General features: G+C 49.7%; 7 protein-coding genes across 7 annotated transcripts; 3 read left to right on the plus strand and 4 right to left on the minus strand.

Annotated features, from left to right (window-relative positions):
* Positions 1-501: 501 nt before the first annotated feature.
* On the plus strand, positions 502-2,855 carry BC939DRAFT_498553 (major facilitator superfamily domain-containing protein; the record flags this gene model as incomplete). The annotated part of the gene is made up of 3 exons (XM_051559829.1): positions 502-994; positions 1,178-1,478; positions 1,571-2,855. The coding sequence occupies 3 exons, from the start codon at positions 502-504 to the stop codon at positions 2,853-2,855; spliced, it is 2,079 nt and encodes a 692-aa protein (XP_051417621.1).
* Positions 2,856-3,340: 485 nt separating this feature from the next.
* On the plus strand, positions 3,341-3,989 carry BC939DRAFT_435606 (uncharacterized protein). Its single transcript, XM_051553522.1, has 2 exons — positions 3,341-3,698; positions 3,772-3,989. The coding sequence occupies exons 1-2, from the start codon at positions 3,385-3,387 to the stop codon at positions 3,914-3,916; spliced, it is 459 nt and encodes a 152-aa protein (XP_051417622.1). The 5' UTR covers positions 3,341-3,384; the 3' UTR covers positions 3,917-3,989.
* A 9-nt stretch (positions 3,990-3,998) lies between these two features.
* On the minus strand, positions 3,999-6,167 carry BC939DRAFT_104866 (uncharacterized protein). Its single transcript, XM_051549868.1, has 2 exons — positions 5,905-6,167; positions 3,999-5,778 (listed from the first exon to the last, which is right to left on the minus strand). Exon 2 carries the CDS (start codon positions 5,716-5,718, stop codon positions 4,081-4,083), a length of 1,638 nt encoding a protein of 545 aa, XP_051417623.1. The 5' UTR covers positions 5,719-5,778; positions 5,905-6,167; the 3' UTR covers positions 3,999-4,080.
* A 2,602-nt stretch (positions 6,168-8,769) lies between these two features.
* On the minus strand, positions 8,770-10,687 carry BC939DRAFT_524736 (formyl transferase). Its single transcript, XM_051561279.1, has 8 exons — positions 10,572-10,687; positions 10,358-10,478; positions 10,178-10,261; positions 9,859-10,072; positions 9,662-9,785; positions 9,461-9,562; positions 9,216-9,347; positions 8,770-9,114 (listed from the first exon to the last, which is right to left on the minus strand). The coding sequence occupies exons 1-8, from the start codon at positions 10,680-10,682 to the stop codon at positions 8,791-8,793; spliced, it is 1,212 nt and encodes a 403-aa protein (XP_051417624.1). The 5' UTR covers positions 10,683-10,687; the 3' UTR covers positions 8,770-8,790.
* A 57-nt stretch (positions 10,688-10,744) lies between these two features.
* Positions 10,745-12,690, minus strand: BC939DRAFT_435610 (uncharacterized protein). The gene has a single exon (XM_051553523.1). It carries the CDS (start codon positions 12,669-12,671, stop codon positions 10,818-10,820), a length of 1,854 nt encoding a protein of 617 aa, XP_051417625.1. The 5' UTR covers positions 12,672-12,690; the 3' UTR covers positions 10,745-10,817.
* Positions 12,691-17,376: 4,686 nt separating this feature from the next.
* Positions 17,377-18,337, plus strand: BC939DRAFT_104898 (SRP19 protein-domain-containing protein). Its single transcript, XM_051549869.1, has 3 exons — positions 17,377-17,626; positions 17,767-17,863; positions 17,970-18,337. The coding sequence occupies exons 1-3, from the start codon at positions 17,480-17,482 to the stop codon at positions 18,257-18,259; spliced, it is 534 nt and encodes a 177-aa protein (XP_051417626.1). The 5' UTR covers positions 17,377-17,479; the 3' UTR covers positions 18,260-18,337.
* BC939DRAFT_104901 (SGT1 protein-domain-containing protein) lies at positions 18,337-21,624 on the minus strand. The gene is made up of 6 exons (XM_051549870.1): positions 21,233-21,624; positions 21,028-21,148; positions 20,845-20,932; positions 20,119-20,763; positions 19,954-20,034; positions 18,337-19,866 (listed from the first exon to the last, which is right to left on the minus strand). The coding sequence occupies exons 1-6, from the start codon at positions 21,492-21,494 to the stop codon at positions 18,415-18,417; spliced, it is 2,649 nt and encodes an 882-aa protein (XP_051417627.1). The 5' UTR covers positions 21,495-21,624; the 3' UTR covers positions 18,337-18,414.
* Positions 21,625-22,435: the final 811 nt, after the last annotated feature.

Raw genomic sequence — 22,435 nt, forward strand, 5'->3', positions numbered from 1 at the left:
TCCTCTCTTGCAATTGTTGTTCCTCTTTCCCCCCCTTTTTCCAGCAGTTACGCGTTCGTCCTTCGATTGGATCGACCAAACACTTCCCTTTCCAGGAACAGGGCTATAGTCGTGAAAAGGTACATACTCATACGTAAGAAATGCGTGGTACCCCAGGTAAAAGCAGTTGTTGACGAGTCTGGTCTGCTCGAGTGATTTGAAATGAATTCCAAAACAGCTGAACCTGTTTGGTCCATGGCAACAATCTCGTCCAAGCTGTGTTCATCCTCCTTCGTCAGCCCATGCTCATTCCTATACATCGTGTTTCTTTTTGTTTTTTCTTCTTCTCTTGCTTATGGCGAACACTTCTCTCCCGACTGCACACTTTCTTCTAAATATTTTTTTTTTCTATTCCGTTTTATGCTTCTCACGCCTCGTTCATACTGCACTCTGCACACAGCCCCCTCTCGATTTCCCTGTTAGATAATCCACGGACAGCATAGACCTCTGCAATACCCCAGCATGGCCGCCCAGCCCAATCGCGGCCCCGCCAACAATGGGTCTCGGCCCCACATCCCCCACGACATCTCTGAAGATACTATTCAGGTGGCAGACGAAGAACAAACCCCCCTTCTCTCCTCCTCTCAAGCCGAAACAGACCCCATAACTATCTATGTCAGAATCCTGAAGGAGAACCTACCCTGGTACAAGCGTCCGTCAGCATCATGGCTGTTCCCAATCTATGGGCTGGCCTCTGTCAGCGGAGGCATGCTGTCGTCCTCGATCGGACAGTTCCAGGCGGAGTTGTTGTGTAGGGAGTATCTGAATCGACACTCACCGAGCAATACGACGGTGGCGGCCATGGCGGAATTCACAGCGTCTTTGTTCCAGGCAGCGGTAGTGGGTAATAGCGAGATGGTAATGTTGAGACCCGCACTAGAATGTCAGGTGCCCGAGATCCAGGCGTACACAGCAAAGACCATGGCGATGATCGAGGTCCTTGGCGCTATTGCAGGTATGGTGTTTCAAAGAGATGTCTTTCAGTTTGGTTCATTTTATTACAGCGCAGCATAGCCATGTGGACAGGTCGATGTCGTAGACTGACAGGGAAATCCAATCGAGCGCGATCTCGCTCTTTCGCTGAAAAGAACATTGATACATTTTCTCTTTTTTTTTTTTTTTTTTTGTGTTGGTGTAGGCACACTGTCCATCGGATACTATGCCTCGCTGAGCGACAAGCATGGGCGAGTCAAGATCATGGTCATTGGCCTTGTCAGCTCGCTCTATATGATGTGCAACATCATCGCCATGAGCAAGTGGTGGGACCAGTTTGGCCTGCCACTCATGATCCTTGGGTCCTTGGTCCAGGGCCTACTGGGCGGTATGGGTGTCGGCGGAACGATGAGTCTGGCCTATGCGGCCGATTGCACGGATCCGAGTCGGCGTAGTTTGATCTATTCGTGGCTTCATGCTGGATTATTCATGGGGCTCGCTATTGGGTAAGGCAGCGTTTCTGTCATACACGCGCGAGGCATCGTGCTTGGTATTGGATTCAGTTTGTTGAAGTCTTTTCATTGATGATGTGCAATAGATCGTTACTTGGAGGTCTGCTTGTCATGTGGTCGGGCAGCATCTTGACGATTGTCTACATCGACATTGTCGCAACCATGGCAACACTTCTCCTCCTGATCTTCTTCGTGCCAGAATCCCTCCCGAGCAAGCAGCCTGCACATATCCAAAAGCTCTACGAACGGGCAGTTAAACACAAGCAGAACGACCACAAGAAACAAGACCAGCGACCCATGGCATGGCACTCACACATGCTCCGGTCCCTCCAGTTCTTCAAGCCCAACGGTCAAAACACCAACCTGATCCTCCTGGGTGCGATCTCGTTCTTGCAATGGCTGGCACTCAAGGGCACGTTCTCGGTCATTATCCTGTACACGAACAGGGTCTTCAACTGGACAGAGTATGAAGATGGAATCCTGTTCGCGCTCAGCTCGACCGTGCGATTGATCTCCTTACTGGCTCTGCTACCGGTTTTGGTGCATCTATATAATAAGCACGCCGGAAAGATTCAGAAGCGCGGACAGCAACAACAGGGAGCAATCAACAACGACAACAACAAGAGAAACCGTCCAAGGATTCGTGATGGCACCGAGCACGATGAGGGCCTGATCACAGACCACCCAGAACGCGTTATGGTTGTAGGTCTAGAAGACCCGACCGTGGCCTCAAGTGTCGAACATCTGGGCGAAGCAGCTCTCAACCTTTCAGATGATGAGGCCCCATTCGAAGAGCGTCGACGCCGCCAGTCGACTGCAGACTCTATCGCGACCTGGTCCACTGATCGCACACGACGTCCCTCGCATCTATCCTCATCCTCGAACCCTGCTAAGAAGCCTATATCACCACCATTATCATCATCCTCCGCACCAAGCCCAGCACGCACCAAAGAAAAGGCCGCCAGTGATCGCAAGCTCGACACATGGATCATGCGATTAGGATTCCTGATCAGCTCTGTGACCTACGTGGGTTACGGTCTTTCGACCAAGGGCTGGCACTTTTATCTGTGGTCATCCCTGCATGCCGTGAGCATCATTGCTGCCCCATCACTGAAGTCGTTGTTGACAGCGTTGGTGGAGCCATCCCAGTTTGGGGCAGTACTGGGCGCAATCCAGGTCGTGGATTCGATTGCGGGGATCTTTTCGCCAGTGATGATCTCGTGGGTGTATGCATTGACGGTGAAGACGATGCCGGAGTTTGTATGGTATTGCTGTGCGGCCTTGACGGCGGTGTGCGCGGTGTTGTCGTTTATGGTCAGGCAGAAGCAGTTCTTGAGACCGGGCACTTCTGGCGCCACTGCTGCTGTATGAGAGGAGCCGATACCTAGGGCAGCAAAGGCATGTTAGATATTCCATCGATGGGAGGCAATTCACTTTACGCCGCATCTACGGCAGCGCGTTGAAAGGGCGAAGTCGTCGCATAAAAATACCAGTGTAAAAATAAAAATGGGTTCTATTTGATGACCACCCCTCGACAGCTAGTTGTTTCCGACACCCGTTTTCTTCGCTCTGGGACAAAGACCATAATAAAGAACCACTGCCCAGAGGTGACGGATCTGCCAGGTTTTTGTTGTTCTTGTACCAAAGAACAACCACGTCGTACAAGCACGGGCTCGGCTCGCCTCTCCGTCCAAATTCAACTCACTCAAACCTGCCTCCTTTGTACGCCCATGCTCATGTGGCGGGTGTTCGCCCTTCCCGCTGACACCATCTCCGTAAAAAAACCACCGATGCTGTGCTGTTCGTCGTATAAAACAGCGTTACCCACCATCCTCGGATCCTTTACTCAACTCTCCCACTTTTTTTAACGTTTTAGCTTTTTTTTCCACACCCTCCCAGAATGCTCGCACTCAATCTGTCAGGGCTGCCACACCCACTCCCAAAGTCGTTACTACCACTCACTCCACCATCACTTACATCTTCCCCTGTCGCTCCCAAGTCCTCCTTTCCCGCCGCCCCACTTTCCAGAGCAGAGTGCCAAACGTTCAACTCTGGGTCTGACACTTGCACGCTGCGTGTATTCCCAGGCACAGCATTAACCCAGGACCGCGCCTTCGTTCTCTGGGGTGATATCCAAGCATCCTTCCCGAACGCTGCTCGACTCCAATGCGGTCAGCGTGCTTTGGAATTCATGAACGACGCTGAAGGAAACAGGTATGTATCCAAAAAAACACGGTAGTCAGAGTGGGTTCCTGACTCCAGTTACTAACCTTTTTCCTTTCTCAAGATTGAAACCCTGGCGGATAGAATATCAAGCAGGCGCAACAATTCAGGTCATCATGCACCGCGCTTCAAGCCTGTATGCGCCTCCAGCGCTTCCACCGCCACCACCACCACGACCTCCTCTTACTTCTCCGCTTCCTCGGCGATAATAACAAAACTGTATCGAAATGCTAAAAAACGACTCATCAATCCCCACCCAGCTAGTGTATATAATGAAGGTCCCTTTTGCGAAGGTTCATGTAACATAAACGCGTTTACTCGAATAAATAGTCTATGCATTTTTTTCTTCTCTTCTGCTGGTTCCCTGGTCTCTTTACTTCACTTCGGCCGGTGTCTGCGGCCTGACCAATTCAGCCGCATACGGGTGTCGACTCAACTTCGGCATCTCAAACAACGACCGATTTTGCTCTCCGGATGGCGTCCGTCCAACTGTCCCATGATGTGTGCTGAACATCTGCGATTCTGGCGGCGCACTCGGTACAGCTCCGCTGCTAAGCGTCCTTGGATTTAGTGGCCGGATCAGTCGTGCAGCCTTTGCTACAGAGCCTTCCTGGCTCAGGCCCTGGCTGTTCTCCTCGCTATCATCCCCACGATCATCGCTGTCACCGTTACTGCCGCTGCGGTGGTTGCGACGGCGCCGGCGTTGACGACGCTCGTTTCTGCTCTCAGACACATCCTCTCCTTCAAGCCCATCCTCGCTCGAATTCTTCTTCTGTTCCAGACCACGATGTCGGGTCGAACTTCTAGCCCGACGCCTCTCCGACTCGCGCGATTTCCTGCTGTATCTCCCTGCCTTCTCGCTCCTATAGTCGTACACGTCGTCATCGTCATCGTCGTCTTCTCCAGTATAGTATCTAAGCCCAGTATCCTTATCCGAGTAATATCTCTGCTGAGACTGTCGACGGTCCTGTTCCTCTAACTCCAAAATTTCCATCATTAGCCGCTTCTGTCTCGCGATCGCGAACGGCAGCAATGTGAGCGGCACCAGAATCCACGCAAATAAGATCGGCAAGTTGTATACCAGTCGATTATACGATCCCGTGAGCACAAACCGTGCCATCTGCACTGCGTTCAGGAAGGGCATCGCATACACCCATCGGTAGAACGGCGGCATCAGCTCTACAGGATGAAAGATCGCAATCATGTTCATCACCACGAACGTTACAGTGATCACTGGGATGTATCTGACCGGGATCAGGAATATCAAGAACAGGATCAACGATGCCACAGCCGCCTGGAGCAACAGCATGCCCATGAACAACGAGAGAAACTGCCCCGCCGACTCGAACAATACACCAAAGATCCGGAGCGTGATGCTGTACACCATCGAGAGTGAGCATAGGAACACCAACAACGGTATCAACAGCAGCATCATCGTCCGCGTCACACCGCCTTCCCGTGTCAACGGCTGGACCGTATATGCCACCAAATATGTGCTCCCGCCTGCAACCAGGAAGATCCAGATGTACGCCACCGACGTTGCGGAGGCGATAATCGACGATGATAGCGGATGGATATCTAGTTCTTCGAATGCCACGGGTATGCCCAAGACTTGGGGTGCGCTTGCTAGCGGTGTGAGCGTCGTATTCTTTTCGTCTGCATAAGTCAGCACGAAGTAGACCCATATCGGGTTGAACGTCTTTGTGAACTGTAAGAACTGTGTGTACATGCTAGCGAGGATATATGGCTTCACCGACAGTGGGTCCCGTCCGCCATCGTAGATAAACATGAACGCCTTGGTGGGATCATAGTCAGAATTCGGTCCCGAGAGTGCCTTGTTGAGTGACACCGATGCGTTGGGCTGGACCACCATCGCGCCCCAATAGTTGCCATTCCCGACGTCCTCGATCACAGCATCGATAGTTTTGTACCCGCTCTGAACAGACCAGTTGACCTGTCCCTTCATTTTGTTGTCCTGCTGAGTAAAGTTAAGAAATTGGTTCCCGATCATCGAATGGTCCAGATCCACGACGAGGATGCTGATATTCTCAAGGCGATTAACATTCTGATACTATTGTTAAAAAAAAAAAGGCCCTCCATTATTATTAGTCCTTCGGATTCACCTTGTATCCAATCAAGATGCTATAGAAAATAAATTACCTCCGCTGCAAAATAAAGGGCCATAAGCACAAAGTACCCGATCGTCATCACGACGAGGACCTTCAATAACTTCAACACCACAAATCGCAGACTCGGCCTCTCAGGCATATTCAATATCAGGTCCACAAAATTGAACATGTTCGTCTCTGGCTCCTCGCCGTTCCTGCCAGGGATCCCTGTCTTCCGCCGTCCGTCGTGTCCAATGATCCCTCCGCGGTTGAAGTACGGCACATGCTCCGTCATATCGTCCCTCAAGTATTGGCGACCTCCGTTGATGCCTGTCCTGGATTTGGTATTCCCACATTGAGGGTCCTTCGAGAGTCCCTCCCACGAGACGCTGTGGCCATGGCTCTCTGGCGTAATATAGTTATTTCTATTGGGCATTTTTTCCAGTGACGACAACCTACTTCGGAACAAGGAAAATCGTTTCTGAGATTGCGCAGGGAGCGTAGGTTCCGCCAGCTCCGAAGGTTCCTCTACCGGGGGAGACTGGGAATGTTTGGAAGACGATCGAGGTTCCTGAGCACCCAAGGACATGCGACTGTGGACCGAGGGAGAAGCAGAGGAAGAACGGCCTGTTCCGACGCCACTTACATCACTCGTCCGTGTCCAGTTGTCGCCGTTCACGCTGTTCCGTTTCCTGCGGATCTTACTGTTCGTATCGCTGCGTCGCTTCTTATGTTGGGGGGGTCGGATATTGGCGCCGGAGGCTGCTCCTCCACGGTAAAGCGAACTTGGTTGAGACTGATCAATTGAATGGGTATCCTGCTGTCCGTAATGGGCATGATTCTGCGCTTCCAAGTCGCTCGGGAGGGGGCGCGAGGATGTGTAGCCTGGGGTGCTGCTGATAGTGGGTGAGACTGTGGTGGAGGGGTGGGCAAACTGCGGGTGACTGGTGCTATTGTATGGGGGATTGGGGTTATGGTGAAACGTTGTGTGACACAAAGCTGCTGCATCGATATAGGGATTAGTAGATGGCGCGACAGAAGGCTGGATAGGGTGGAACGGAGACGAGAACGGGTAGTGAAGGACTTGGTGTGAGGCGGCCTTTCCGTCTTCGAACTGTCCGACGTGGTAGGATGAGAAAGATATTGATTCTGAGGGAATAGCGAGCGTCCATTTTTCGTCGTTGATATGGTCGACGTAGTCGTCCCCCTGAGATAACGGGCGCGTATGTGGGTTATGGATGCGAATAGCGGGTGGAGGAGGAGGTGAGGAGGGAGCTGGCGGTGAGTATGAAGGCGAATATGAAGGCGAGTATGAAAGCGAAGGAGAGGGTGCTTGTGAACGAGGCGCGGGATTCTGGTGCCTGAATGGGATAGAGTTGGGTTCATTATCGACGCCCTGGAAAGGAGGCGTGATATTATTCGCCATGTTACCCTGCCCCTGAGATCGACTACAATGGTTATCGTGTATGCTCAGCCTTGGGTTTCTATCTGCTGTCGATGTTGTTGTTACTGTTGGATTATGGTTGGGCCCCTCGGCCTGCTCAGCAGAGATGGAGCTCATAGCGGCAGAGGAAATGCCGAAGGGGTTGATGGGTTGATTAGGTGAGACTGGATCAGGTTCTGAGTATGATCCCACTGAAGGTTGCATCGGATTCAAGAACCGAATGGAGATGGAGATGGAGGGGTAATGACCGAGTATTAGGGAGTGCTGGGTTGTTGAAGGGTTACTTGATCCCGGAGTGTCGTTGGTGCCGGGTGTGAGCTACTGGGGTATGGGATGATATAGTGGTATAACGAGCAGAATAGAATACAAAAGTGAGGTGCTGTATAGAAAAGACAGGTGCTGGCAGCGGGAATGCAGAATGGGGATGCAACCAGCAATGAGAATGAGCAAAAGTGAAAGGAATGCGAGGCTGAAGTGGATAGAAAAGGGCCAAACAAAAAACACCGCCAAAAGGCCAGGTCAACCGCGATCGAGGATATCCTTTCCAGCGGTTGAAATTAAATGTCGCCAATTGCACCCCTTTGTAGACCGCGTGGGAGTCCCCGCCAAGGTCCCTGCTTCCAATATAACGTATATCGAAAGCACTCGCTCTCGCCAGCTCTCATTTCCCTTCGTGATAAAAAAAAAATAAGGCGGCAAACAGCGTTCTTAGCCTCAGAAAGATAGGTCGAATGAAATCAAATCTGATCCCCTTGTAACAATGCAGGCGGAGCACACTTTCCTGCTCCATTCATCTCGATCGCCAAACATTTTCTCCGCGGTGCAACTTCCTTGTTGACACATACTTTTTTTTTTAAAAAAAAGACAAACAAAAGCCTTGGCATGACCCAAATGAGCATCGCACGTTCCATGGTCGATCATATATTAGCAGCGCATCTAATGGCCCGGCGGATGTCCCGCTCGATGTACTGTTGGTAATAGTTTTCTTTTTTTTTTTGGCCGCGTTTTTTACTACTGTATCAGGAAAATTAATGCAGAATTGGATTAAAAATCATGTGGATATCATTGGAAAAATTTCTACGCTTACAATGCCATCATTTTCACGTTACTCATCTCAACAAGATAAAGTGGTTGGCAAAGTGGGCACTGTGCTCAGAACGCTTGCTGTGGCAGTCGTAGATATCAATGTAGGCGCAGCCTCGCGCTAGTCCAACCGTGCCCGCGCTTCAAGTCGGCACCAGCTCACGTAATTCCCTGCCCATCTACAGTTGGATGTCTTTTAACACATGGACTATTGAAAGTCAGCTCTTGGGCCTCATGGACGCGTTTTCTACGAAATCGCTTGCTAAAGGCTTGTCCTAGGCATACAGAATGATAATCAACAAGTGGTCTGCCTGTAGACATACCGCCACTTAGAGAGAATAGCAGCGTTGCACTAGCCTAATACACTTGCTATGTATAAAACATGGAGAGATGTACGCGTCCGCTCACTACAGCAGTTACAGGAATAGGGTAGGAAATTATGTCTTTTTTATTCAAAACGGGAGACACCGGATTTGACATGGTATCCATTATAGAAGTCCTTAACAGAAACCCTCTTCTTGCCCTCGAACTGCACTGCCCTCACTCCGAGCAGGGATCCATCTGCGCAGGTGACATGGATTGTCTCTGACGGACGATGGTAGAATATCGTCCCAGGGGGCGAAGTCTTCGTGGGCGCCTCTCCATCTTCCACGGCATATCCAGAGGACGTCCCGGTGTCCGTTGAAAGATCATTTACACAGAAGAGATCAAATAGCGAGATAGGCAAAGTCTTTCCTGAATCCTTAACAGTCCATGTCGCCGTAATGGGATACTAACACGAAGCAGACAGGACAGGGATGGACGGTTACAAACTATGAGTTCCCATACTTCAATATTCCCTCATTAGAAAGACAATAGCGATTTCCAACATACTCTAAATCCATTGGCGCGATGTAACCTCTCTGCGCGAGATGCATCCCAGGCTGCCCATTGAACCATGCATGCCTCACGGCTAATCTTGTTCGCCTTGGTAACCTTTGCCGGATCCTGCACCTTTGCATCACGCTAATTCGGGATCGCCAGGAAAAAAAAAAATATTATGTCCGCATTCGTTGGGTCAGTCCAAGTTGTTTGCTTGCCCATGATGTTGTTTTAGAACGTGTAAATAGGTCCCTTACCCTCCGTTCATCATAGTTGTTAATCACATCAACCACTAGTTCGCCACCCTTCTTCGCCAGCAGTGACTCCAGCGACCGATATGTAGGATTTTCTGGCATTGCCTACAATTTTCAATGTACAGAAGTGTAAATCCTCAAGACATTGGATCCAATTCATGTCTTTGAAAACCAAAACCGTTTGCAACCAATTTCCGTACTCACCACTTCTGCCTGGGCGAGAATCTTGCCTGCATCAAACTCGTTCGGGTCCAGAAGCTGCACTGTAACACCAGTCGCCTTATCCTGGTTCAAGATGGCGCGCTGTAATGGCGCAGATCCTCGGTACCTAAAGACATAGATGAGTTATAATTCGACCTGTTTCAAAGTCGTAAACATGGAAATCGCCCTTGTTAACTTACTTGGGCAAGAGCGATGGGTGTACGTTGATACCAGCCCTCTTGAAACGCGAGATCACATCGTTTGGCAAAAACCACCCGAATGAAACTACGACGCCGAAATCCCAAGCGTCCACGTTCTTGTCCTCAGGGAAGGACCATGCTTCAAAACCGCCCTTTCGGTCTGGTGCAGGAAACGTGTTGAGGTTGTGTGCCTTTGCCAGCAACGTCAACGGGGCTATAAATGCGAGATAGAGAGATCTAATGGGTCAGTTGTGAGTGCTGCAGGATGGCCTTTATAGGCATTCATTCAGAAGTGTGGAGCGAGAACCACAGATCTTACAATCCTCTGCGTCGCGCTTTGATTTCTTTGCGCGCTCTTTAGGCGACACTACATCGATTCTCTCGATGATCGATCCGGGCTTTGCTATACGGATAAAAAGAAGAATGGGTTGGTTTGGAACAGACTTCATAATTTTTGAGGCAAGAAGACATAGATAAAGATCGGGAACCCAGTGTATACCTTTTTCAGCGATCAGTGCTTCCAAGTGCGGGACTGAAAACGAGTCGCTGCCAAAAAACAATATCTTGACTTTGTCCTGCTCCTTGGTGTGCTGTGAGGATAGACTGAAGGATCGCGTGGTCTATGCGCGTTGACCGTTATCCGATCAAAGTGGTTAGCGTGGCGTTCCAACACGTTGAGGCTAGAGCCGCAAGGAGGTAGAGGTATGATTTACTTGTGATGATCTTATGAATGGGAAAGGGGCCAAACTGCGCGTGCTGCCTACTACTCTAGCAGTAGCTGGGTTCTTGCAGTAACCCCATGCCAGGATGAATGAGCGCGACATTGCTGTGTTAATTCGAGTAGGAGTGCTTGGGACAGGTCGCCTTCTTTTAACACGGGTAGTGGCTTTGTGCCAGTTTATTTTTTTGGCTACGAACGCGCTTGGGCCAACAAGTTCAGGAGTTCTATCATTTTAGGTTTAGCGTTGGGCGACAGAATCTACAGGACTTGTTGGAGAAAGAGCAACTGGTGCTGGTGGAAGGTCAGCTGGTGCTGGCGGCAGTGGTCCCATCGCCAGCAATCGTTCACGACTTGATACATAGATTGCAGGGACCTTGGTATGAGCTTTGGATCGCGACCTGGGCAACTTTGAGGACTGTGTCCTAGTCGGTCTCGAGCCCTTTGGCAATGCAATCATGCGATTCAAAGGGGTGCTGTACACCATACCCTCGTTATCCCTCATACCCATGGCCAGCGGTGAACCGCATCCACTATATAGAGTATTCCCGAGCGGAAACGACGAAGCTGTGGTTCCACGAGCGGGTACTGAGGCTGCTCGTCGTTCGAAACAAGGCACCAAAGGTGAGTCGGGTTTGGCTGGATCACACCTGAAGGTGGAGGCGAAATCAACTAGGTTCTCTCCCTCGAGCAGTGCGGCCACTGCAACATCATAAAGGATCGTCGAATACTGAGCCCTTATTCTGAAGTCATTTGAACGTCCTGAATCGCGAGAACGTTTCCTGCTCGTAAGTCGCTTACGAATGTACTGAGGAGATACACTGGCGCCATGGTGAGTCGGTTTGCCCTTGCCATCGCAAACTACAGATAGATGATTATAAAAGTAATCCATGTCCTCATCAGAGTAAACATTAGACTCCGGTCGCACGAGCTTTCCTTCTTCAGGAATAAGGCCGAAATAAGGACTCCCCAACCGCTTGCGCCGACTGAATCGATGACAGCGGTGAGTCATAGACGACAATGGGGACGCCGAACCTGTATATTGGACTGTGGAGGGCCGTCGCAGCCCAGGGCGAACAATTAGACCATTGTAACTGCATCCTTGTCGAGATGTAGAAGCGAGCAGGCGTGCCACGGCGGGCATATCGTTAGATTGCATCGTCTGTTGCATCAAGGTCAGCAATACATTGCGATTATCCTCGGGTATCGTGGCCTGGTGAATCGAGTCGTATCTTGCATGGGGGCAGCTGTATGTAAGTTTCTCCAAGGAGACGGTACCCATGGTCCCATCCTCACTGCTATCGTAATAGTCCTCAATGTTGCTTTGGCTATGAGCACGAGATGTCCTCGGAAATGTTGCATTTATCTTCAATCGCGTTACAGAACTGTGTCGTTTGACCTCCGCCAGCGTCTTGAATGCTCGGTCATAGCCTGTGATGCCGTCCAAGGACTGGGGTATGTCATCATCGGAAATTGCATGATGAGTATCCAGTGGATAGCTCATTTCCTGTATCCGGCCCATATCGTCTGAATGCTTATAAGAAGCAGACGGGCTCGGTCTGTCGGATCTCTGCCACGATCTCGATGTACCGGTGCCATTGCGCAATGCGAACCTTGGTCGGGACTTCAAGCTGGGCGTTGAACCGGAGGTAGATCTGCTAGTTGAAGACGAGGCTGTAGACGAAAGACGACGGTAAACTATACAGCGTTCGCGCATGGTGATATGTATCCTATGGTCTAGATTCGGCTTGGTTGCTTGGGGTATCAGGAAATCAAGATCATTGACTCCATTGGAGCGGATTAGCTCCGCATCGCCAACAGAGGTGGATCTTGCTAGTCCACGCCTCGACCCCATGACGTCTGCTGGAGGAGTCACGACTGAGGAAAGCGGCTCAGAACACAGTTGATCAGTCGAGCCGCCTCGCATCGTCTCTTTCGCCTTGAAAATAAAGTCCTCTACCGTCTTGCGAGTACCAGGAGCGCTCGAGGATAAAGTCCGAGGCCTCAGCAACGACGGAGCTACTCGCGGCGGAGCACTTGTGCGTAAGGCCGAAGATGGTGTTTGTCGGGAGAGCAGCAGGTATTGGCCCATCATCTTGCCGCCCAAGTGTGTCTTTGGCAAGGATTGTCTGTGCACAGGCGGAGAGGGCAGCCAAGAAGAGTTATAGTGCACACGACAAGCGGCGGATGCGGGGGGCAGCATCAGGATAACATCGTTCTGTTTGCAAGTTGATGTATTAGCAGATGTACGCGGGTTCTCGAATTTTGCACCAGCATGGAGCTTGGGGTTAGCGTCGCTATTGAAGTACCGAGAATTCGCCCCTTGTTAGATTGGAAAGAACAGAAAAGAGGGTGCAGTTTCAAGAACCAGGCGTTAGGAGATTATTACTCGATAGAATCATAGCAAATTCGGCTATGGTACGTGGTCGATGAAGTTCTATGAATGACAGCAAAAACTCGGATTAATATGCAGTCAAAAAAAAAAAGAAAAAAAAAGACAAATGGTAGCAGACGATACCTACTCTGATATCCTTCTGTTATTGCTCTTCATACATCCCAGTAATGTCGGCGCGTTAGAAATCTGATCGCTTGTGACGGAAGCCTTCCTGAGGTCATGCGCTCTGCTCGGTCTGTCCATCAAAGGGCAAAGTCCTACATATGTCATTGCATTCTCTCTGGCTCCTGGCACTTCTTTGACAGACTGTGAAGAGCCTAAGTTGAACCGATGGGAACTTGTGTTCGTATCATCATCGCCAATGGTCTCCTTTTGTGGAGGATGTATCCATCGACGGATGACTTTCGCCAAGAGACGCAGGCGGGGCCACAGTAAGAAGAAGAATGACAGCAGGACCATAATGAATGCAACTGCTACTCGATAAACGTCGCGTTCGTTATGTGCTTGTTGGAAGAGCGGCGTATGGTGCGTTCCGGCAAGAGTGGAAAGGCGCGGCAAGGTCGAGTGGGCAGACAGAAGTGATCTGAATCCGTCCTCTGTCGAGGGATTCTGTAAAGGCTGAGGATAAGGAGCTGTGAAATGGTATTCGAAGAGGCCCAGGCTGACGATGCGTGAGATTGAAAGAACGGCATTCAGGCTCAGACAAAGCCCGAGAAAATACTTGACTATCCTTGCCGATTTGTACAGACGAAGGACATCGGCGGTAGGAGTTAGGTTCTTGGTTTTACTGTTGAAAGGCCCGTTTTGTTTCCGAAATAGCAGAACGGATATCACTGATAGAATATAAGTACGTGTTGATTAGTTGTCGGGTATGTTCGTTGAAGTATGGGAAGAACGAGTTGCGAAAATTGGTGATATGAAACTCAAATTGTACCTGCAAAGGCTAGTCCAAACAACGCAACAACTGCTGTAAAGGCTTCAAGTGAAAGAGCTAGGGCCCAATCTGTACGTCCGGTGCTCCTTGACACGCGACATCCACCTCGATTCGAAAAAACCTCGTACGAACGTCTCTCAACGCTGATAAAGAACCGCAGAAAGAACAAGATGACTGGCAGAGCGATGCACACTGTAATATCGCACAGAATCCTTCGATGAAGATAGATGCTTCTCTTCATCCTTCGAGCCAAGGGATCCCTGAAGTACTCGGTGCTGTCTCCAGTAAGATCGTATGAGTAATATTCCTGAGTGGTATCGTTCAAATCCAACTGGTCGACTCGTAGTTTCGCTGCCAAAGTTGGAGGCGGAGATACGCAGGAGATCGTGGAGGACACTGGCCAGGAAGACTTAATCTCTGCACCTGGCAGAACCAATTTTGGACCAGTATTCGATCCTTGTTCCCTCAGCTCAAGGGCGTTGTTTGGGTTGTTCTCGAAATGTGCTGTTGGCCACTTGGGCCATGCTTCGAGCACATCTTCCTGTTGGCGCTCCGGATCTGGAATATCATGCTCATTATAGGAGCAGCCGCAACACTGCCTGATTCCAGTGCGAAGTATCACTCCAAAAATTAGCACTGGACTGACAATGAGCATGGGCACACGCAGCCACAGGTCGCCAAGGCTTCGAAAAGGTCGCTGGAAACTGGACCCGGTAGCGAGGTTTGGTTCGGTATTATCCTTGGCGCTGTCAGTGCATGTGTGCCAGCTGTCTCCTACGGGAGTGATTGACGGGCGTAGATCGATGATTCCTCGATTGCGAGCGAGACGGTTAAAGATGTAGAAGGACCACTGCAAAAGAGATATACATACTGCGAACCACCGAATCTCAGCGAAATGAGCGGTCAAGATGCAGCTTTGTATTGGAACTAGGAGCTGGCTATGCTTTGGAGTGCCTTGGACTATAGACCTGGCAAGCAGCATGGCCGTCAAGCCCGAGAAGGATGTCGAATTGAATGGCTGCAATGCATTGGAGTCCATATTTACAGGAGACTTGGAGAGGTAGGCGGACTGAACGAGAGGGATACGAACATTGCTGTCTATAGTGTTTGTGCCGGTGTCGTTGGGAGCGAGTAAAAAGAACGGAAAGGCCACCGGTTGAATAAGAAGCTGGCTGAGGAAATCTAACAGGGACCCGAGCATTAGCCAGAAGAAGAGGAAAGAGAGGGCATAGTGGTGATGGCGATCTTTAGCCTGCGCAACCCATATTAATATTATGAGAATACAAGAGGATGTAGAGATGATGGCTATTATTATTTGAGGTAGCTCGAAATTGGATGTCGCTGTCAAGGATGCCATTGTGAGCCGGTGAATGGGCAGGAGTTGAGTGAAGCGACAGGAAGGTAACGGGGCCTGAGCGTGATGAAGGATAAGTAGAAGTCGCTGTTGGATGGAGCTGTGGAATTGTAGAAAATAAAATAAAATAAAGCGAAAGATATGTACATCAGGTTGTTGAGAAAGCAAGGTGAAGTCAAAGGCTAGGGGACGAAATAAATAAACCGCTTTGGTGAGGAGTGTGGGAGGCGAGAAGAGGCTGGATTGAAAGAGAAGTAGCTGTAGTTTCTAACTGAAAAATAGTACTGAAAAGAAAAAGAAGGGGCAGCAACATGCAATTCCGTCCTGTCATCAGGACGTCGAACGCTGCCCGAAGGACAGGATTCTAGGTTCACTTTCCTCCTGAATATGGCTGATTCTCCCGCCATACTACTAAATGTCCTCTGACGCATGGGCCTAGGAAGATGAAATCCTTTTAAGGTCGTGTTTCCCATTGAAACAGGAACGAAACAATAGCGATTGTTATTTTTTGCCTGTGCTTTGTAGCACATGCATGTCCTAAAATTAAAAACAGCATGTGGAGAACCCACTGCCGCTCTTTTACACGACTAAAATCGCTTCAAAAGAGACACCCAGACTGTCTTGGCTGTCTTAGAAAGAGATGTTATTCCACGCAAAGTCCCCATCATTGTAGATGCATCCATCCAGATTGTTTCCCTCTCATGTAATCTTAAAGTATACCTAGTCTATTCAAAGTTGCAATCGCTCGCTTCAAAAGCTATGTCTGGTGAGAATCTACGGATTCACTCATTAGGTAGGTCCAGGGTATCGCTTAACAGTCTCTGTCCTTGCATGCGTCACAATCACGGAGGAATCCATGTCAGTTACCCCAAAATATCCTTCAACGGTTGCTGGCCGAGCGGGGCTTCATTTTGTATGTATTGCGTGGCAATGGGATGCGAACCCTGAAGTGCCTAGTGGTGTCGCCAATGCATGGACTGAAGCTCACAAGGGCTTTGATGCGCGTCTATTCTAGTTTGATTGTTCCATAAAAATCAGTGCCGTATTCTCCACCGATGGCACTTCAACCGCACCCCGTCCGATATGAGGGCATTGTCGCGACTTGACGCCAATGCTTCTCATAATCGTATTGCGCCTGTGCCCGGCTCTGGCACTTCGCACTTGTGTAAAACTCATCAGCGCTAATTAGAGGGTAGTCGAAGGCTCAGTCTAGAGGACATGGATGGTAAGACTTACCCTTATAGCAAAATGCATCTCCAGACTCGAGTGATTTGAAAGCTGACCTACCTGCGTTGAACGGCCCCAGTTCGATAAAGAGACTATCTTTGTGTTATCAATCTTCCTTGCACCCCAAGGGGCCTCCAGCCAGCCGTAGGAGAGTCTTGGTGAAGTAATCCATGCAAGTCCTCTGCGCCTTGCGTTAATCCAAAATCTCTCTTCTGAACCAAATATGAGGATAAGAGTTTACAAGCGGATCCAGGCGCCGATACCGGTACTGGTGCTGTTGTTTGAATGGTATTTGAATGCTTGTTACTGACGCGTTCTCGCGATAGTCATTTGATAAGGTAATGACGGAAAGGGCAAGATATCGAGGGATGTCAACTTGAGCAACAACTGAAAACACGTCATGGAATCGCCCATCCTGCATCCTTCTACAACTTCAGAAGCACCCACCATCAGGAACCGGCCTTCGCAGCACTCCTTAGTCCCAGAGCCATGTCCAAAAAATCCAGCTTAAACCTGCTCCGCAAGAGCAACAAGGAATCCTTCTTCTTGCCCGAATCAGATGAGGAAGGGGGCGATCAGATTCAGGAAGAAGAGGAAGAAGACTTCGATGTCGACAACATGGATTTCCCTTTGCCTTCTGATGGCGCTTCATCGACTACTCACCATGCTGACGCACCTTTGACAGACGAGCAAATGGCGCAGATTCGGGCACTGATGGACACAGGAGCCGTCGACAAGGGGGCACGATATGTCTCAATGGAAGAGGCTGAGCAGTTCAAGGAGTAAGTCAGCACACCTCAATCAGCCGCTTTTGAATTATCGATCTGCCAGAGGCACAGATACGTACCAGGAGTTCAGCATTGAAGAGATATGCTGTATTCAGAGCGCAGGGCACACAAAGCAATGGCTTGATCTGGAACTGCTCGGGTTTGGACGCCGTTATTCGAAGTGCTTACCACTTCCCCTTCTTGTCGGATTTTTGATTATAGCTGGATGTGCGTTTACCCCTGCTACATTGACGGTACAAAAACGGTTGCAGAAGGTCGCAGGATTTCAAAGTCAAGGGCATGCGTCAAACAGCCCTGGGCTAAGGATATTGTCGAGGCGTTGAAGGAGTTGAGATTGTCTCAGGCTTTCGAGGTAATCGCGCGTGTTCTTTATCCTGTCATCAGGTAGCACGCTGTGCCAGCGGCGGCACTGTATGGATCACGGGACGTGACATGGAAGCGTGCAGCTAACACTATATCTTGACCTTTTACACCGATCATCTATACAACCAGCCCGGAAAGACACACCCGAGGGATTGGGCGAACCGCGGGCGTGTCAGAGTCTTGTTCAAAGATGATGGCCGCTTCTGCCATCCGACCATCCACACAAGTAAGTGCTATCGCCTCAGTTCGAACAAAACACGATTTTACAATTAGCTGTTGGTCGACGACGATACCAACATTTTTATTATATCTGCTTCGCGCCTCCTCAACAGAGAACGAGCTGCTGATTAGAGTGGCAGCCTCCATCAACAAGATGCATGCCAAGGAAGAGGCCTCTGGCCACAAGCGTGCGGAATTTTCGCCACTTTCGCCTTTGACACCCCTCTCGATTGTTATGCCTGGCATGGCGGATGCGGACCCATTGGCTGGTCTTTTGGGCGGCAACGACACAACGGAGCCATCAGCAGCATCCTCATCAAGCGCAGTTCAACCCCCAGCACCAGAATCAAAACGACAGAAGAAGTTGGCCAAGAAGCCAAAGAGGGTCATGATCCGTGGATAAGCGGGAATCAAAGCGAGGACATTGTGAAAATAAAAGAGACGATGACCATGAGTGCATTATCGTGTTTGCTTGATGGCGCCTCAATGATGCTCGATATGCAAATGCAAATTATATTTTACAGATGTAGCAATGAGTGCAATACTGATATGGTGCTTCTACACATCGTCGCCCTCCTGCTCCTCTTCATCTCTTGGAAGTACGATCCCAAGCCTTGACAGAAGATTGCCTCCTGGTCCCGGCAATCCTCCCTGACTCTTGAAACTCTCGAGCAGGTTCTTGGCCAGGTTCAGATCTACATCGACCACATCCAGTTCTTGCTCGTCCTCCATGATTTCGGTGATACGTGCCGAGTCGGGGCCTACGTCGTCTCTAACTTCCTCGTCATCGTCGTCATCGTCGTCATCATCGTCCGCAAAGACCATCGCCGCCGGATCGTATCCGAATGGGCCATGTCGACAGAAACCACGTCTTGATCTGTCCGTGTACTCCTTCATCAATTCTTCCAGATTCTTTTCCGGCTTCGCTGCCTTAGTTGGCCGCAATACACCCTTGCCCTTTTCCTCCTTTGTAGGACCAGCTGTCGAGACTGAAGATGAAGCCGATCCTGTGCCTGCGGAGGGTCCTGCTGGCATCTTCTCGAACGACTTTCCAATTTTGGTGCCTGCCAATTCGACATCGAGCGCCTCCATGTACTCTTGAAGTCCTTCATCATCCATGTCCTCGTCCTCATTGCTGTACTCGCGTTCGTCCTGTGCTTCTCCTTTGGTTCTGGCAGGCGCAACATGATCGCTAAAGGTCTGGATGAGGATCGTCTTTAGACTTTCGTTATCGATAGTAAACGTCTCGCGAGTCGTTTCCGTAGCCTTCGTCGTCGTCGAATCAGGAACAGCTCCAAGATTCATAATTATCTTGCCGTTTCCAAAAATGCGCGCCTTTTTAGCCGCATATTTCTTAGCCTGCTGTTCCTCATAGTCGCTCGCAAATATATCCTCTTCTTCGTCGTCTTCGCTCGATACCTCGTCGCTCTGATTGTCAGCACCCCTCTCATTTTCGCCACGATCATGAGATGCTTCTGTAAACTCCTCGTCCTCGTCATCCTCCTGTTCACTCTGCTCATCCATGAACTCGGCTCCCTCGATACCACCCTCTCCTTCCTGGATGAATTCCCCGAAGCGGTCGATCATCTGCTGCATATCAAGTCCTTTTTTATTGGCTTGATTTTGATCCCTGGACGAACCGCCACCAAAGCCACGTTCTCGCATCATATCCTCCAGTGTCTCCAGATCCACTTCCATCCATGAGTCATTGTCGTCTTTCCTATCATCAACCAATATCGCCGCTTCGCTGGACTGCAAGTCAGCGTCCAAAATGCGTTCGATTCCCTGTACTGGATGATAGGCATGGCCATGAAACGAAACTAAGCTGAGGGCTTCAGTGTCCTTTTCGTTGCGCAGCTGATTCGCTTTATATTCCAGAAACTGTTGCTTGGCAGCCTCCTCCAGTTTCTGGTATCCTTTGGATCCTGGACATTCGTCTCCAAAGTATTTCCTTGCTGTGAGATTGTTTTTGAAGATGCGCCAAGCATTGTCTGTCGCAAAAGAAAAATCCTAAGATCGCGACGAAAAAGAGGCTCGTGTTACTACCTGAAGCGCTTCTCACCTTCATTCTTTAGTCATGATTTGTCGGTTACTCACCTTCAGTTTGAGCTCTGCTTCATCCTTGAATCCAAAGTCACCTGGATAGTCAGGATCGCAGAGGATTTCAAAGCCGCAGGTCTAGATAGAAGTTGGGATAAAATCGTGTAAGTTCTTATTTTCTGATGTGGCTTCCTGCTGGTAATACCCCGGGCGGCTCCTTACCAGTTTCATGCCTAGTTCGGCTTCCTTGATTTTTTGAGGATCATTGGCATCCTCATCCTTGGGTGGTGGCACTATACCGTCCCAAATTTTGGGCGGTCGAAATTGCTGGCCCATCAGCTGTGCATAGCAGGTCTTTGTGAAGCAGACTGCGGTCGTCACGAATGATGTTCCCATCTTTCCCAGACGTTGCATCCCAGGTATTGTGGAAACGTCGGCGCTGGAAGCATCTGCTGGAAAAAATTTTGTCATGCGACTACACGCTGCCATTGCGATAGCATCCCTCGTATAAAAAGCCTCACATGCTCGTGTGACGAGCTCTGGTCGCGCCTTCAAAATCCTGGCGACATCCACGGGGATCTGACAGCGCGCATAATGTCTCTGGTCCTGGATCTTCCTTGACGCAAATGCTTGGCCCTGGGTGTCAGATATGAGCGGACCAAATGCAGCCCGCTGGATCTTCGGATTCGCCAGTGTTGTCACGGTCGAGCTTGAAGTGCGTGAGGAAGGGGAAGAACGAATGATGTCCAATGCGTCCTGGAGGTTTGGTGACTTTGACTTTGAGCCTAATGTTGGTGGGAATGTCTCCTTTTCTTTCGCAGTGACAGCAATTGGTATGATATGAAGGTTTCCCTCGTAGATGAACACCTAATGGCAAGCAAAGGGTCAGTAAAAGGACTGTTAGACGTGAAAAAAAAAGAAGCGTCTAGCCATGCTCGCATAACATACCCTGTTATCGCTGTTATCAGGGTCGAGCCACGATGGAATATGGTCTGCCGCTTCAATCAACAAGAATTCACCATCGTTGTCCTGAACTCTAGCAAGAGCAGATTAAAACATTGGTAGTGTGAGTAATGACTTGACATGGAATAACGAACATGCATTGAACCGTATGTTTTCAAGAACTGATACCTTGCCACAGATCCTGGGATCCTTTCGGTGATCTCTCTCAGCAGGTGCACGATCAACCATTCGTCATCCAGTGAGTCTCCAATCCTCGCTTCTCCTTTCAAATACGGCTGCCTTGAAGGAACTATAATGAAAAAGCACAGGAGGAATATGTGATCAGCTATTGCCTTGCAGTATATCGTCAGCTAATAAGATATCGCTGTCTTACATATTCCTTTGCCAGACTCGACTCGTAGCGAGAAAGCATCCTTGTGCCAGATGTAGTCCTTTGCGAGTTCCATGACAATAGAACCTATGAGCGTCTTTGCCAGCTGAGCCGATTCGAGCGTGACCATGGGTTCATGATGGTCCTGATCCTGATCCTGATCCTGATCTGACGGCGAGAGGTAGATCGCATACGACACGGTCTCCTCGGCCAGCGCACGGCGTTGCTCCTGCAATCGGTCGTGTAGAGGAAATGAGTTATTCATCACTCAAAAGGGGGATGGCAAAGCGAGTAAAGACGGGAGTGACACTAAAATGCAGACGAAGACCGTGCTGTGGTGCAAACCCAATGGGCCCCCACGCCACCAAATTTGCTCGATTTCTCTTCCACATAGACAACGCCATTATATAAAAACAACCCATTCAAAGTTACGAAAGACGAATACAAGCTTATGAAGCCAGCATTGGATGATGCCAGGGATGGACCTTTGGCAGGTTCTGGCAGTACAGAAACGATTCACGACGCAAATTGGGCAAAGCAGATCTCATTTAAGTTTCCGATGCATGCCTAGATACGAGCCACATACGCAAGCCGTGTCTATGCAAGCTTTTCCTCCTTGCTTCCAGGTAGCGGCGGTATGGTCCGATTCAAGCGACCGTACCGATCTTGTGCATCACCAATCACTTCAGCTCGCACCTCGCTCCATAAACCTATAGTTTTATGACCAATGTGTCTGAAGACAACTGAAAGGACACAGCAGGGATGGTGTTGAAGTTGTCTAATAGGGAGTGGTATGCAGAGCGAGATAAAGCACAGACTTTCTCCCCTGGACCTGATATCCAGACAGAAAAACTCAATACATTGGTCAAGGACTATGCTATGTGGTTCTACGACTGGATCCTTCAATACTCACCAGAATATCCCTCGATCGTTGAGTCGCCGAGCTAGCCGATAATAGCTGCTCACAAGTCGTATCTATAGAATAGGTGGATTAAGGCAAGGCTTTCGGTTCGGAGCTGCCGCGTTGTGTCAAACTTTCCAGGAGGGAGAAGATGACGATGATGCATTTGACGCCTACCGTGCCTGTCACAACGATCGTTGAAATCCTGGATTTGGCAAGCATCCGGTATCAATTGGGCGCAGCGTATGTGAAGTATGCCAGGGCATCTGTAGCATGATTCGGATTCTCGGGAGGATACAGGGGAA

Source organism: Gamsiella multidivaricata (assembly GCF_025024155.1).
Source record: "Gamsiella multidivaricata strain RSA 2152 chromosome Unknown BC939scaffold_2, whole genome shotgun sequence".
Lineage (NCBI taxonomy): Eukaryota > Fungi > Mortierellomycota > Mortierellomycetes > Mortierellales > Mortierellaceae > Gamsiella > Gamsiella multidivaricata.

Bases quoted from the DNA above. Each gene is read 5' to 3' on its own strand.
- BC939DRAFT_524736 (XM_051561279.1), bottom strand. From the start codon at position 10,682: ATGTCGCGCTCATTCATCCTGGCATGGGGTTACTGCAAGAACCCAGCT. The intron at 10,479-10,571 runs GTAAATCATACC...CAACGCGCATAG, and splicing joins CATTCATAAGATCATCACAA to ACCACGCGATCCTTCAGTCT. The intron at 9,348-9,460 runs GTAAGGGACCTA...ATCCCGAATTAG, and splicing joins ACAACTATGATGAACGGAGG to CGTGATGCAAAGGTGCAGGA.
- BC939DRAFT_435606 (XM_051553522.1), top strand. From the start codon at position 3,385: ATGCTCGCACTCAATCTGTCAGGGCTGCCACACCCACTCCCAAAGTCG. The intron at 3,699-3,771 runs GTATGTATCCAA...TCCTTTCTCAAG, and splicing joins AACGACGCTGAAGGAAACAG to ATTGAAACCCTGGCGGATAG.
- BC939DRAFT_104866 (XM_051549868.1), bottom strand. From the start codon at position 5,718: ATGATCGGGAACCAATTTCTTAACTTTACTCAGCAGGACAACAAAATG.
- BC939DRAFT_435610 (XM_051553523.1), bottom strand. From the start codon at position 12,671: ATGATGGGCCAATACCTGCTGCTCTCCCGACAAACACCATCTTCGGCC.
- BC939DRAFT_104898 (XM_051549869.1), top strand. From the start codon at position 17,480: ATGTGCGTTTACCCCTGCTACATTGACGGTACAAAAACGGTTGCAGAA. The intron at 17,627-17,766 runs GTAATCGCGCGT...CTATACAACCAG, and splicing joins GATTGTCTCAGGCTTTCGAG to CCCGGAAAGACACACCCGAG. The intron at 17,864-17,969 runs GTAAGTGCTATC...CCTCCTCAACAG, and splicing joins CCATCCGACCATCCACACAA to AGAACGAGCTGCTGATTAGA.
- BC939DRAFT_104901 (XM_051549870.1), bottom strand. From the start codon at position 21,494: ATGAATAACTCATTTCCTCTACACGACCGATTGCAGGAGCAACGCCGT. The intron at 21,149-21,232 runs GTAAGACAGCGA...TTTTCATTATAG, and splicing joins CGAGTCTGGCAAAGGAATAT to TTCCTTCAAGGCAGCCGTAT. The intron at 20,933-21,027 runs GTATCAGTTCTT...TGCTCTTGCTAG, and splicing joins ATCCCAGGATCTGTGGCAAG to AGTTCAGGACAACGATGGTG.